At 43.9% G+C, this 15,627-nt stretch overlaps 1 protein-coding gene across 1 annotated transcript in view; it reads right to left on the bottom strand.

Moving 5' to 3' along the window:
- LOC122157752 (cholesterol 24-hydroxylase) overlaps nucleotides 1-11,027 on the bottom strand; it is a 15,615-nt gene extending 4,588 nt beyond the window's left edge. The window contains exons 1-11 of the mRNA XM_042813793.1: nucleotides 10,879-11,027; nucleotides 7,081-7,158; nucleotides 6,735-6,816; nucleotides 6,145-6,218; nucleotides 5,390-5,476; nucleotides 4,612-4,750; nucleotides 3,919-4,029; nucleotides 2,973-3,129; nucleotides 2,557-2,619; nucleotides 1,056-1,128; nucleotides 548-632 (exon numbers count right to left, since the gene is read on the bottom strand). Of these exons, the coding sequence (XP_042669727.1) occupies nucleotides 548-632; nucleotides 1,056-1,128; nucleotides 2,557-2,619; nucleotides 2,973-3,129; nucleotides 3,919-4,029; nucleotides 4,612-4,750; nucleotides 5,390-5,476; nucleotides 6,145-6,218; nucleotides 6,735-6,816; nucleotides 7,081-7,158; nucleotides 10,879-11,003 (1,074 nt within the window). The 5' untranslated portion in view covers nucleotides 11,004-11,027. The remainder of the gene's footprint in view (nucleotides 1-547; nucleotides 633-1,055; nucleotides 1,129-2,556; nucleotides 2,620-2,972; nucleotides 3,130-3,918; nucleotides 4,030-4,611; nucleotides 4,751-5,389; nucleotides 5,477-6,144; nucleotides 6,219-6,734; nucleotides 6,817-7,080; nucleotides 7,159-10,878) is intronic.
- Nucleotides 11,028-15,627: the final 4,600 nt, after the last annotated feature.

The raw sequence follows: 15,627 nt of genomic DNA, 5'->3' as shown, positions 1-15,627 counted from the left end.
TTTGACGGAGAAGGTTTAAAAACCGAAAAAAAAAAAAAAAAAACCAACCTGAAATTGCAAAAACTAGCCAATATTTTTGGAAGTCTTCAAATCTCACTTCGTTTATTGCACTACGGTGAGATCATAGTTGGAAATGCTTTAATAGCAATCAAACAAAAATAGAGCTGAGATTTTGGGAACTGCGTGGGACTTACGCAAAGGTTGGGCTCCACACTGCAAGCCCTTCTTAAAATACGACTACAGTTTCAGCTTAAACAGGTAGGGATTAAGCAACTCCAGCTCTCTGCTTAGTAATAATGCAAGTAAGAAGCAAAGGAATCCTGGGGTTTCAGAATGGAATCTAGAAGCACCCTTCCCATCAAGGCTGGGCTGCTGCAGACAGCTTTCTGCCTACTTGCTTATTCTCCGAGGACAAATGCCATCAGCCTCTCATTTTGGTGCTGCTCCTAAAATCTTTAAAGCATGGGGTTCCTCTTGGCAGTCACATGACATGGCAGGAGTGCTACCAAACAGCTCTGACTGGTATCTTACTTCACTCCTACAGTACCTGTGATAAGTACTTCAGTTTGCCAAGATCCTCATACTCAATGTCCCTCTTAGCACCAAGGACTTCATCCACTTCAGCTTGTACTCTGCAGAGAAATTTAAAAATATTAGTTGCAGACACCTATTTCTTGTGAGGCAAAGTGACAAACTACATTTTTTACTTTCCAGACACCGAGTTGCACTTTGATTTTCATCCTCAGGCAAAATGCCTACTGATTCCCAGCCAGCCTGCCTGAACCTGCACCTTGCATCAGGATGCAGTAAAGCACACACAGAGCAACGCAGCCAGGCAGCACTCTGGACCAGCTTTAAAAAAAAACAAAACAAAACAACAAAAAACACTTAGATGGAATTGAAATAATTCATCCCTCTGCTTGTTTTTAAATGTCAGATATATTGAGCCATGAAACTGTTTCTTTTGGAAAGGAGGCTAGAATTTACCTTAAGCTTTTGGTAATCCATATAATTAGGTTCACCGTGAAACCAACAGTGAATGAGAGCACACCTACCTTTCCATTATTTCAGGATGCTGAGACAGTGCCATTACTGTAAACGACAACTGATTGGCAGTGGTTTCATGACCTAGAACCATAAAGAATCAGTTCAAAGGTTAGTATAAAGTAATAAGATGATACTAAGAAGGTCTGGTCACATTACTGCCAACCAGAGACTTTAAAAGTCACGCCCCAAACATTTTATTTCAAGTATTCCAGAAGTTAAATGAAACACTAAAAGGGATGTGATAAACAACTTTCAAGAAGCATAGCTGGTATTTTTAACAGTTACCTTGATCAATTCATGGCTGCAGATTTTGTATTCATGACTGAATGATTAGAAACTACCTATCAGCAAGATCAGTGCTAACACTTATAAGAGGCCTATGTGATTCAGTCACTGTCCTATCACCAGCCACATAACCCTACTGAGAAGCAAATATTTACCAACATTGAAGGAAAACAGAGCTTCTGTCTTTGAAATGTTTGCTTTATGTAGGTATGTTTAATGTTTTTTCATTAATAGGAACACATACTATTTTAAAGCACTACAGAAAATAGAATTCCGTGAAGATTTGTTTAAAAAATAGCTTCTTTTGTGAAAGAAAAGCATCATCTCAGGAAGTCACCTAAATCCTACTGATGTGCAGATCAATTTTTCTACATCCTTTAGCTCACTATCTGGGTCTCTGTTTCTCCTGATAGTCTTGACATTGACCTCTCCCGGCTAGCACTGAATGCTACTCCTACAGCAAGGATGGCATTTGCTTATGTGGGCGAGGTGATGCAAAAACCCATGCAACATACTAAAGATGCTTTCAGTGGGACTTAGCAAGACGAAAGATGGAAGGGTCAGAACCACATGAAAAAGCCTTGCACCCCAAAGGCAAAGCTGTTCCTGCAACAACAGCCTGGCTTTATTCACTATGCTGGTACGACAGAACAAGGACAAAACATCATCTGCCTGCGAGAAAACTAAGAGCTCTTTTCAGACTTTGCTCAGCTGTTCTTACTCCAGTATAATGCTGCTGTTTACCAACTGTGAGATCAATAAGTATACAGGTGTTGCAAAGTACTGTTCAATCAATAAGTACATAGAGACGTTGTGCTAGTAAGATTATCATGTTGGAACAGATAATCAGGCATAAACGAAAGTGCTCACCAGTGTCATAGGCTAGCAAAAAACCCCACAAGGAGAAATCTCCAGAAAGAGATCCTTCTTCAGTGGCAATCAGTCCTTAAATGGGGTCTAGGAGAGGTGGAGCCAAGCTCCATGCCTTCCAGTCACACAGCTGAATTGCCTTCACCTGTGCTCCTGCAGCTGACTGAGTGCTCACCTCAGGTGATCAATCAGAGGTTCAGGCCATGACTCAACAGTTCCAATGCACCAACCAAGTGACTCCTGGTCACAGCAGCATCACAAGGAGCGAGCAAAGCCAATAACAATTGTGTGGGCAGCACAAGAATGAATATAGCTTCCCACACAACATATCCAAATATTAAAGCAGCTACTAACCCGCAACAAAGAAAGTGATAAAGTTGTCCAGCATGTTTTCATCATCTCTAGTTTTCTCCAGAGCTGTCAAGACAGAAAAACAAATGAGATTAGGAAATGTATTTGTGCTCCAGCTGGAAGAGCCAGGACACCCTGTCCTGCTTTGAGCATGTTTTCCTGAATGGATTAGGAAGGAACACTGAGACAGCTACTCAGAGGTGACCTGTGATCAGTATTTGATCCAATGTCAAGAAACAGGGTATTTTCTAAACAAGTCACTTTATGACTCTTCAATGTTAAAAAAAAACAAAACACATGGTCTTGAAGACAGTAAAGGCAGACTGAGTCACAAAGTTCACGTCCCCAAACTAAGACTTCCAAACCTCAGGAAAAGCAAGCCAAAGACAAATTAATTTGAACAGCGATGTGCTTCCTACCATCTCCTTTCAGTATCTGTGTAAGAATATCTGTTGGCATTTCCTTCTCACTCTGGATGGCTTCCCTCCTCTTCTCAATACACTCCTTGCCCACACGCCGCAGCAGCCGTATGCTCTCCCGGACCTCTTTTATCATTTTCTGCTTTCCTGGCATGTACTGAATACAGAATTTATTTAGTCTTTTTATTCCTCTTGCTGGTAAAAACATTTGCAGTGTTGTTTTTTAAATGGCACCTTAATGCCATTTTCCACAAAAACATCTGCTCTCTGCAGAACAAAGTGAACTTTCCTAAAGTGCTTTGGACTTTTTCCTGAAGTGTTTGGACTAAAATGAGAACTACTTCAGGCTGTGCATGCTGATGTTCTGCCTTGTCAGGGCTAATTTTTTGATCATCATGAGCAAAATTTCTCAATTTTCTGAGGAAAGAAACTGTAGCATACGATACAGAATCCACCCGTTGGACCCAAAAGGGAAAGTGGGAGCTCTGGAAGTCTGAATGACAGCTTTCTTGAGAAACTATGGAGCTTAACTGTTTCAGATTTCTCCCACAAAATTCAAGTCCATGAACACTGGCCCCACTGGCCAATACTTTTTTTATGGTAAGGAAGTTCAAATTTCTTCCACTTCGTATGAAGGCTGCAGTGCTTCTTGGGCAAGGAATTCCCAACTTTTGCAGTAATGGGCATGAAAGTGTAAAAGCACATAAGAGAAAACATGCAGGGAGGGAAAAAGGCAGAATGATAGAAATGAAGCACTAACTAATAACATGTTAATTCTGCAAGTGTTTTAAAGTGCTAATTAATTCTATCTCAACACATGTTGGAGGAAAGAACTACTGATGATGTTTTCCCTGTAAGATAAAGACCACACACAACTCCAGTCTCATACAGAGGCAGTTTCCAGCTGGACATGCAGACAGGGGATGGATGCAAGGAGCACACAGACCTTCACAAAGGGGATGCGCATCTCAGTCATTCCTTTCATGATCATGGTCACAGCATGCGGGAATGGCGTCCGGTCATCCCTTAATGCATTCAACTCCAAGCCAAAGGCCACCTGAGGGGAGGGAAAGGAAAAAGCAGCCACTTGCTGAATCCTCCCAGCTCAGGAGAGCTGGCATGATAAAGCAGGACTGCCTCGCACCACTGTCTTTTCCCAGAAAAATGCCTCAGGCTAGTCTGCAAGAGTCTGTGAGGGAAGGCTGATATCTAGATTAGCCTTTCTCCTTTTCGAAGGGGAATTAATATTTGTTATTACCCCCCAATTATTCCTTAACTGTTTCACACAAAGAAGGGAAAAGCCATGGCAAGGCAGATTTCATACTGACATACAGTAATGCAATATGCACCCACGAACAAACAGCAGTGTGCTCTTCTAGTCTGGAGGGATGGGAGTCACGAGGTTTAAGGGCTTCTGCAAAAAGCTTCCTGTGCAGCATGCTGCTGGCCTCTCTTACACAACATAAATCCTTCCCTAACTTCCCTTTCCTATATCTCAGCCTGAATGGGTGTGCCACAATTACTGCCCCACTTCTTGGGGCATTCCCAGGTAAAGGTACCCTGGCTCCAGCTCCTGATCCCATTATTTTCATTCCCTCCTGCTAATGGCAGAGGAAACAAGAAAGCACACAGCTGGTACCTTTGCAATGACATCCAAAGTCACCCGGCTCATCATCGTCAGCATGCTACACTCTGTCTCTCCATCTGCCTTTTCCTCTAGCTTCTCCATCAGCTCCTCTGCTTTTTCATTAAAAGTTTCCATCATACCAATCAGGTAGCTGAACAATTAATAGAAATGAGTGATGGGGACTCTGGGGAGGATACCTTTGCTCGGGCAAGATTATCATTTTTTACAGGAAATTATAATGATTTTTTTTAAATGTTGTTTAACCTTAGATTTATAAGAAATTTTAAAAATCAGAACTGACAAAATGTGCTCTTGCAGCCACCTAGCTCTATCCTACCATATAAATAACAGCTGTCACAGCAAAGAGCTTTGGCCTGAGCATGTTGAGGCAGATGGACAAACCTCCAGACCCTAAATGCAATGTATTTATTTTGTACAGGCGAGCAAACCAGACCACAGCAATCTCTCTCTCCCACAGGGAATCACTCAGACAGGTGAATGGTTAGGCCTGTCCACTTCAAATATCTGAGGTTTGTTTTCAAATGGGATAAAGCAACCATTGCAGCATTCCTAGATGCACGACCCTGGGAACTCCCTGCCACCACTGAGCTTACATAAGTGTCACTCCCGCGAGGAAAGTTTGGGAACACTGTATAGTGTGCTATACTCAAATTAAAATAAGATTTTAAGAGGGTTTTCTCTTTCTAAATATCAAAAATGCATCAACAATGGTTACAATCATGAAAATACAGCAGGCGCAAGCAGATCATCCCAGAGATATTTGCCTTACCTTCTGCTGAAAGCTGGATCCATCACCTTCCGCTGCTTGTGCCAGTGCTCATAGTCACGATCAGTTACCAAGCCATTCCCCAAAAACCTAGCATTTAAGAAAACAAGGAAAGGAGCACTTTTCAGCAAGGGAGTCAGCCCAAATTGTCCCATCAAAAACTCTTCCACATCTACTTTCTTGTATTTTTCCCATAAGCAGGAAGTACTTTGTTGCTTTGAATGCATCGTTGTGGAAAACAACTGAATTGTATCTATGTTTTGCATGGTATGTGTGGACTACTGTGTGCAACAGGATGCTGATTCATTGTGCAGGTTCCAAAAAACAACTGTAACAAAAATAATTAACGTAATTGAATTACTCTATTTTCAGGAGCATCAAGATAACAGCAAAACATCCCCTCTTCTTTCATTTAGCTTAGGAACTGGAAACTCAAGTACATTCAAACGAAAGTTTGTTGTTCAAGTGAAATGTTTGATGATGGTCTTGAGAAAACTCTTCTCAGACTAACTGAACATTCACAGGGGAAAAAAAAAATCAAGGTAAAAAACATCCATCACAACCTCCTGCCTGATCGGGAAGATGTTTGACTTGCCATATAGACTTCCAATGTAATTTAATAAGCACTTGTTGCTTACGTATATCTGGAATCAGTCATTTATATTAACAGCCTGACTCAACACAAGAGTCATGCCTGTGTCTTTATTAATCTTTCACTTATTTTGAGATACAGTGGCTTCAGGTGGTTTTTTGCCTACCTCACACCGAACAAGTTGAAGATACGGCCATATATCAGACGGTCCTTTGGGTACTCTGGTGACATCAAGAACTCCTAAAATAACATTTCAGGTTGGTGAGTACTGAGCACCGTTCATTTCTCAGACAAAACATTAAAAGCCGCTCACACATTCACACACAGTCTGAAGACTACATGAATTATTTGGTGTGCCCTGATTCCCCAGTTTCCATGCTGATAACTTGTTTTGCATGCCTGTAGCATTTTTTGCCTGGTGACCTGGAAGCTATCTCTGTGATTATTACAAAAATTCAGCTCCTTTGTGCCTTTTCTTTTGAGATATCAAGCTCTTGCAGATAGTCTGCTTCTCAGAAATTGAGGGTGCTTGCTATATCTGCAGTTTAAAGAAAAGTAACAAAGTTAATCAACTGATCAAGCAAGAAAATAAATACAGACTGCAAAAAAGTTCAGGCCACTTCTCCTTCGTAAACTGGCAGAGTTGTGCTCCCAGAAGGCACAAGTTAGCTGGACCATGCTGCCCTAATCATCAGACGCCACCACCCTTTTTGGAGGGCTGATTCCCACTGTCCGTTCTGTTTTATTTTGCAGTACCTTCACTCCTTCAGGACTAAAAATCAGTACTGAGACTCTGTGAAATGCATTAACCCGCACAATAGGTCCGTATTTCTTTGACCTACAAAAAAAAGGAAAGGAAATGGTACAAAACACCAGTATCAGTTCAGACCTAAGAACTCCAAAGGACCAAAGCAGCATGTACAGGGCACAACTGCAGACTTGAATGAATAAAGCCAATAAGGGAAATACCAGTGTTCTTTATCTAGCCCTACTACCTACCCTCTGAATGATGAGAAGTATATAACTCAACGCCTCCATGTCTTATTTTCCCAACTTACTACAGGGCTACCCAAGTCTAACCTACTGATGTGTGTCAACTTACCACTGCAGAAAGAGATCATGTAGAAACTCCTTTTTCTTCATCATTCTCCAAAAGATTGGCAGATGTCCAAGTAAAAAGCTGCAGAAAATGAAGTTAAGAGTGTCATGAGGATGCCAAAAGGATTTTGTACAGATCGCAGTCCTCAGCACTGATACTTAGGGAAGGATGACTGGAAGGATGTGAAGTGAGCTTCAAGACCTAGGTGTTTTGCTGCAGTCTAATGATTAAAAGAATGATTTGGAATGATGATCGCCCTGGGTAGATGCTCTATTTGTAACAGAAACAACAGTAAATTGCTTTTCAAACATGCTCAAGATTCTTTGCTACAGAAAGCATGAGGAGCAAAACCAACCCCATTTCAGCATCCCTTTATATCCCCACATGCTCATGTGCCAAGTACTCAGCATACAGACTTGTCGCTCAGTGGATGCAGTATGCATTGGTTGTATTCTTACTCCTTGTAAGGAAAGGCAGAAATAACACATAACTGTGCCAGTATGCAGCCATCACCTAGGTATGCTAGGAACCCTCTGGTGCACAGCCAGGGGATTGGTGTAGAGACAAAGTCCTGCCAGCTGCACGCCCACAGCAGATATATTTTCTGAGCAAGACTATGAAATGTTTAAGAAAAGCTTAGGATTCATATAGAAACTGAAAGAAGTGAATAAAAGGGTTAATCCTTCAACTACAATAGCTGTATTCAAAGGTCAGAGACCAATTTCTTCCTTCAGATGTGAGCAGGAAATTCCCACTGGCTTTGCACACATCTGAAGGAAGATTTGGCCAAGCTCCTCTCCAAATCAAGCAAGCTGTGCTTGAGATCTGTTTTCCATTTGAGACACAGCCAGGCATGCTATCATCCTCTTCTGTACAAACAAGCTATAGGGGAAAAACAGGCTCTTGTTTTATTTCTATTGGAACCAGCAGACAGTTAAAATAACAAGCACTCAACAAGGCTACGTAATATCTGCCTGAAATCTTCAATCCTCTCTTGCTTGACTCCTCCTCTCTAACTGGACTATAAAAATGTGTAAGAAGACAAAGTCCTTGCTAGCCAAAGCTCTGGGAAGAGCTCTACCTGCAGCATATCAAGTACAGTCCAGCTCACAGCTCCCCTGTCACTGGGGAATTGTGACAACTGAGTCCTCAGGCATGTTTTGTCCTTTATCCCGTCAACCCCCAAGTTGGTTAGGTGCTGTAACAAGCGCAGAATGTTCATTCACTAGTAGGAAGCCATGATAGAATCAAGCAAGGGCTTGGTTTGGGATATATAGTTATGTGGCACTGCCATCCAAAACCATGCATTTACAAATAAATCCTTCTCTCCATTTCCTCCTAACAGAACTCTAACACGAAGCAAACTTTTTGAAGAGACGACCTTTTCTCTAGCTCTCAGTGTTTTCCAAATGTGATATCTGGGCAGCCTAGTCTGGTGGTTGGCAATCCTGCACATAGCAGGGGAGCTGAAACTACATGGTCATTGTGGTCCTTTTCAACCCAGACCATTCTATGATTCACACGACAGAAATGACACAAAGCCATTATGACTCACTATTTTAGCCAATCATGCACAAGCCTCATTTAGAGATGTGTTAGCTCTGACAATCTAAACCAGCCCAGGAAATCAAGGGTGTTAACATAATCTTGTCATTACGTAATTGTAAGAGCTGACACATGGTCTGAGGTTTTGCAAAGATCCTGTTGTACTTCATCCTGAAACAAAGCTTTCTTAAGCTTTTATTAAAGGTAAAGGAAGGAGACAATAACAAAGGAGAAGTCACTTAGGACAGAATGACACCTCGGAAAGATGCAGGCTGTGCAACGAGTGGCTGAGGTGCAGCTTTGCTGACAGCAGCCTGGGGTCACACCTGGTGGGCAGCATGCTGGGCAGCAGCCAGCCTCTGTACACCCTCATCTGAGAAGTGTTAACATTTGGATGAAAGCCATTTTGGAACTGCAAAATCAGAGCCATGTGGGTTAGCAAGGAACTCTGGAAGCCACCATTCTGTCCCCTTCCTGAGGCCAAAGCTATATTACCACTGTTCAGGGCCTTATCCAGTTCTCGTGCAGATTCTGTGAACCAAGAGAATCACAGAATGGCTTAAGTTGGAGGGAACCTTACAGATCGTCTAGTTCCAACCCCCTGCTGTGGGCTGGTTGCCACCCACCAGATCAGTCTGCCCAGGATCCCATCTAACCTGGCCTTGAATGCCTCCAGGGATGGAGTACTGACAACCTTTCTGGGCAGCCTATGCCAGAGCCTCACCATCCTCTCAGTAAAACATTTCTTCTGAACGTCTAACTTCTCATCAGGTTCTCATGTGCCCGCTTCCCAAGCATGCCCAGATCCCTCAGGGTGGTGCTCCTTCCTTCTGTTGTGTCAACTGCACCACCCAGTTTGCTATCATCAAAAAACTTGCTGAGAGTACATTCAATCCCACTGTCTATGTCACTGATATACCAAAGAGCACTGGTCCCAGGACAGACCCCTGGGGGAAACCACTCTTGACTGGCTCCATCTGGACATAGAAGCATTGATAAGAACCCTCTTGTGACAACCATCTGATCAATTTTTTACCCACATAATAGTCCAGCCTTCAAATCCATGTTTCTCCATTTTACATCACAGTAAAGATGCTTTGCCTTATACCTAATTGGCAGTTCTCTTGTGGCAACTTGCATCCATTGCACAACCAAGATCAGTTTGGCCCCATCTTCTCACAATCCCCTGACTCCCAGGGAGGTTACATCAGTACCATGTTCTGCTTTTCTTTATAAAGTACTTTTCAGAACTGGAGGTATTTGATCTTTCCTCCCTTGGATATTTGGCAGCGGAAGTGTTTGTGCAGCTGGTACTGACATGGGGGTTTTGCAGCCACTGACCATTTATACTTCTGGAAAGCTATCAGGATAGAAGGGGACAGATTCTCTAAGGAGGGTCTGCTGTGATGGGACAAGGGGAAATGGTTTTAAACTAAAAGGCCAGAGATTTAGACTGGATATAAGGAAAGCCTTTTTACATTGAGGGTGGTGAGGCACTGGAACAGGTTGCCCAGAGAGGTGGTGGGTGCTTTGTCCCTGGAGACATTCTAAGTCAGGCTGGACAGGGCTCTGAGCACCTGCTGGAGCTGTGGGTGTCCCCGCTCACTGCACAAGTGTTGCACCAATGACATTTAAAGGTCCCTTCCAACTCAAACAATTCTGCAATTCTATGATTACTGTGAGCTCAAGAGATAGGCAAGCTCTTGTATGGAGACATCAGTGCTAGAAACCTTCCTGAGGAGGGTCCTCGCCTCTATCACCACCTCCAAGCCTCAAATCCTGAAGAAGGAAAAGAGAAACAGCCACGAAATTACTCAACTGCCATTATCTTAGGACGTGAACTCACTTCCCAAGATGAGGACAGGCAGATTCAGGTATGACAGGCTCCCTCCTAACTCTCATCTCAATTTCTGACCACGATTACAGAAGTAGATTTTCTCCTGACACTTGGAGATAAGCAACCGGGCCCGATGTCCCTGCGGGGCTGCCTGGCTGCGTGGGGGTGCAGGGCTTCTTGCCGGCGTTGGGCGGTGCGCCATTCCCACACACCAGCCCCTGCTGCACCGCTGCCGGCTGTCCGCTCAGCGTCCTACAAACAAAGCGCAACTCGAACGCACAACTCGAAACTGCTGATCTCCACTTCGTCACGCCCGTCCTTGCCGTGTCAGCAAAGCGCCGGCCCTCAGCAGGCTGCCGGCTCGCAGTCATAGCGGCGTGCTGAAATGGCGCCCGGCGGGGCGGCGAGCCGGCCCTTACCTCTCGCGCGGGGCGCTGGGGATGTGGTCATACGCGGCATGGACGCGCCGCACGTAGCAGCAGTACAGCCCCGCCGCCAGCAGCAGCGGCAGCGCCAGCAACAGCAGCACTCCCAGCACCGCCATGGCGGCCGCTCGGTGGTCGGTTGTAGCGGGGACGGCGCCGGCGCGGCACGGCCTCGGGCAGGGTGGAGGCTGCAGGCTGTTAACTGCTTCCGCTCGGGGCTGCAGGAGGAGCGGCTCCGGCCCGAAGTGTGACAGCTTGTCAGGAGCACGAGGGCTTTTCTGAATCGTGTGGGTGTGCAGGGCTGCTCCACGGTCACCTCCGACGGCCCCCAGCGCTTTAATGCTTTGTATTCTGCAGGGAGGGCATAGAATCTTAGAATTACGGAATATCTTAGAGTAACGGAATATCTTAGAATCACGGAGTTGGAAGGGACCCGCAAGGATCTTGGAGTCCAACCCTGGCTCCACGCAGCGCTACTCAAATGCAAACCCTGCGTCTGAGCTCATCCCCTCCAGGGATGGGGCACCCACAGCTCTGGGCAGCAGTGCCAGTGCTTCACTGCCCTCTCCGTGAAGAAATTCCTCTGAACATCTAACCTAAATTCCCCCTCTTTTCATTTAAAACCATTCCTCCTTGTCCTATCACTACCCCATTGTGTGAAAAATCAGTCCCAATGCTGTTTGTAAGCGTCCTTTAAGTACTGGAAGGCCCCAGAGCCTTCTCTTCTCCAGATGGCAACACTTGGGGCAACAACCCCAAAACGATTTCCACCTGTGTTTTGGGTACACAGATTTCCACACCAATATTTTTTAATCCAGAAATTGCACTGCTGGTGTATTCTTAAAGACCAACACTATCATCTAACTGCTGTTTCAGTTTATCTGACATGAAAGTAGATTTTATTTCCTGTGGAGGTTGGGGTGTTATAACTTCTTGTTTTCAGAAGAAAAAAGAAATCTAACTTTCCATTTGGTCAGGCAGTCTCCATCATGATCTCATAATGTGAATAGCAATCAATGGGAAAGGAATGGCTCATTACAAGAGCGGCATCAGCCAGAGGATGTGTTTAGAAACTGAAGCTAGCTAATGAAACCCAAAGCTGCTCATTGAGCTTTGTGATGAATTATCGATTTTCTGGGTTCATTGATGATTTTTCTTTCAGAGTTACAGAGGGATAGAAGATAATTATCTGTAAGGGTCACTCGAGTTCACTCAGAATATTTCTGATAAAAAAGTTTCTGCTTCTACCTTGCTTGCAAGCAATTGATGGGGAGCATTTAATACGTGATAAAATATTTGATATTTTTTACATTTTCATGGAGTAGAGAGGCCCTGCAGTGTAGTCCTCATCCCTGATTAAAACAGGGAAGTTGTATAATCAAGCCACTCATGTAAATGCAGTCATCAGCTGATAATTCACCTTTCATAAGTACTCAGCCTGAGAAGGCTGTGGAAATTGCATTTCAGCCTTTAAAGATAAGTTTTAATAAAAAATTTGTTTGCATTCTAACAAGCTTCAATAATTTCTTTTGCTTGTATTCCAATATGTTTCTACTCCCAAGAGTAAAAGACACGATCCAAAATCACTGTGCTGTTTGTCATCTGCCTGGCACCCAAATGACACACAGAGAAGGAGCACAGGTCAGGCATTCTGCACTTGCCTGTGCATCACTTTTCTGCTGGGGATTGAACTGCTATCACATGAGCATTTTGCCAGCATGAGTGTTCCCAGAACACAAAGAGCCAAGAGTGGCAGAAAGTTGGGAACTGTCACTGTGAATTTGCAAGGTAAAATTGAAAAAGTAATTGGACCTAGCAAACTCCTCTTGTCTTATTTCTGTCTATTAAAAATCATTTCCTGCTCTCTCTCAGAGGTCCAGCATCATATCTTATGTCCTGCAAGTGAGAACAGCACAGTAAGGGCATAGTGCAGGCATGGCTTGTGCTTGGGAATGATTCCCTAGTGCTTAGCTGGAGAGGTAGGAATCCCCAGGCAAACTGAAGTTGCCAAAAAAATGCATCTCTATATTAGGAGCTTTTGACTTCATTGTTAAATGCCTCCATCTGCTGTATACTACTGTTTCAGTGCAGGTGGTGATTAAATCAGTATTTCTCCTGGAGAATTCACAGTTGAAAACCTCAGCCCCCTGTTTAAAGGTCCATATGGAACTTGTAGGATCTGGGGCTCACATAAGCAACGTGCTTCATCCATGTACAGCAGGAATACACATGGATGTACTCCTTTCCAGGCTAGAAACACTGTCAAGGTGGGATCTGAGAACTGCCTTCTGTTTAGATCTCTCAGGCTATCTGTCTGGCTCTACCACCAGACCTTAAGAAATCCTATACATAACATTCTGTTGGAATCAGGAAACAGGATTTAGCTGTGCCCATGGGGTCCCTAGTGCAGACATGCAGGTTTTGGTATACAGAAAGTGAAAAATCAATATGTTTTTTTCTGAGACAAATAACTTTCTCTACTCCTTCACTTGCCTCTTGCTTCATCTCACATGGTCACTATATTGTGGCAAGTAACCATTTACTTTTAATAGCACACAGTGCTCTGCTCCAAGGATTGCAAAACTCAGTAGAGAAGATATATATTCTCCAGCTTTCTTTCTACAGGATTGCAGCTCAACTTACCATTGATACTAAAATACCCATAGATGGAAAATATTCTGCATGCCTACAAACAGGGCCCTGGGATGCTGCAGTGCCAGCAGTTATCCAGCTCTGGAAGAGCACGTTGATCCTTCCCAGTCAATACAATGTTCCTGTGCAGAACTAGCAAGTAGTTGTCAAGGCTCTTAATGCTGAATGAAGGCAGTCCAAGGGTTCAGGTGTTGCCATCAGTTAACACCCCTGAGGAAGAGGTGCTTGATATCAGTGCTTACACCTGGCTGAACACTGGAGATTCTTGTCCATAAAAATAGTGTCTCTATTTACTACAACATTGTTAAAAGAAGTTGGCAGTTTCCATCCTAACTGCTTTCCTGATTGCATTAAAACATTGCTTGAAGCAGCTGCATAGCTGCACCTGTGCCCCAGATTAAAATCAAGATGAGAGAAACCTGGGAAAGTCATGCACAGGATAGCAAGCTATTGACATGCATCTCATGAGCTGGTATGGTCTTATTTGTTTAACAGATGAGAACTGACTGTAAAAGCTTAAAACTTAACTTTGGTATGCAGTTCTTAATAAAAAATACTTGGGTATCTTCTAATAGAAAAATGTATGCGTGTATCAGAAATTATCTAGGAGAGTGAATGCATCACACGTGCCAAGCTGACCTTTTCGAGGGGGCTCTTGGCAGCTCTCAGAGATTAGGTACTGATGGTTGGGACTGCTTTTCTCCCAGCATCACTGAATTTCTTTGTGGATCACAGCTGAGCAGTGCTCTGCCAAAGGCCAGCACAGCAGGATGGATATGTAGCTGGGCCTCTCTCAGACATCTGAACTGATGCCAACAGGTTGACTGAAAGCACTGACTGGTGAGATTTGGAGGAGAGGCTGGTAGGGGAGGTACAGCAAGGACAAACTCCACAGCGTCATGAACAGTGGGGTCCCCTGGCCCATTCTCTACACTGCCGTGCTAGAGCCAGTGTCACTCACTATGCTACTTCTAGATCTTATGGCCTTGAGTCATGGCTTCAGTTTTATTTAATTACAGGCCATCGTGCTTAGTAATGCAGTACGCATGCCTTAAGCTGTTCATGCACTGCAACTTGATGTAGTGGCATGTTCAAATGTAGCGGGAGGATTGATCAGCTTACCTACAGCTCAATTTACGTGCCATCCAGGTATATAAATGCATTTTGAAATGACAAAAAATGCTACCAGTAAGAGCCCTATACAAGTGCAGATGACATATCAGGTATTTAAATGTAGGTGCGCTTCTGTGCTTTGAATTGTACAGGCTCATTTAGACATCAGGAGATCAGACTGACAAATACCAAGACTTAGAACAGATACATTTTAAGCTTGGAAGGAATCAGGATGAGTGTGCTAACACCCTACTGAGCTGGCATGCACACAGCGGAGTGCTTTTTCTCTCTCTGCAGGCTGGCAGGAAGGGGAAAGGTCAGAAAATACATTTGCAGGTCTTGTCTCTACCTCTGCTCACGAATAAATCTGTCATGATGTCTGCACCCAGATGGCCCAGCAGCAAGCAGCAGGCATGCAGCCCTGTGCCAGAGCCCATGCCACACAATGTTGCTGGCTTCAGCAGAGGCAGGTAGAGGTGCTGTGGCACAACAACGGGGCTTTTGCTTTGCCTAGGAAGTTCAAGAGGGCTGGAACAGTAGTGGGGTGTGAAGAGTTAAGTGACAAATAGCTACGTGCCTGGAAAATGAAGGTGAAATTTCTGTCTAATTGCACTGGGGCAGACATCCCTGCATCATCTCTGTTACTTCTGTTATTCCTGAGAGGTTTTTTTTACTCAGAAATTTTCAAGCGTAATCATGATCATGATTTTCCTTAAAATCTCACAGCTAGAGCCAGCTGAAATCTGGCTGAGAAACCAAAAGAAGCGGAAGAGGCATCCTAAAGAAGAAAGATTTTATCTTCACTTTCTATTTTCTTCCAACCCTCTGGTCCCATCAGCTCAAGAGCTGCCAGGTCTCTTAATAGAAGTATTTCCAAAGTGTTCTTTTGTTTCTTAAACATTTTTATGTGCTTGAAGCAAACTTCTGCAATTTAAACAGATGCAGTTGCACTGTTACTGCAGTGGGAAAGGCCTAACA

Source organism: Centrocercus urophasianus, unplaced genomic scaffold (genome assembly GCF_019232065.1).
Source record: "Centrocercus urophasianus isolate 14NV4802_14NV808 unplaced genomic scaffold, USGS_Curo_1.0 seq_14, whole genome shotgun sequence".
Lineage (NCBI taxonomy): Eukaryota > Metazoa > Chordata > Aves > Galliformes > Phasianidae > Centrocercus > Centrocercus urophasianus.
This window is presented reverse-complemented; position numbering and strand designations above follow the sequence as displayed.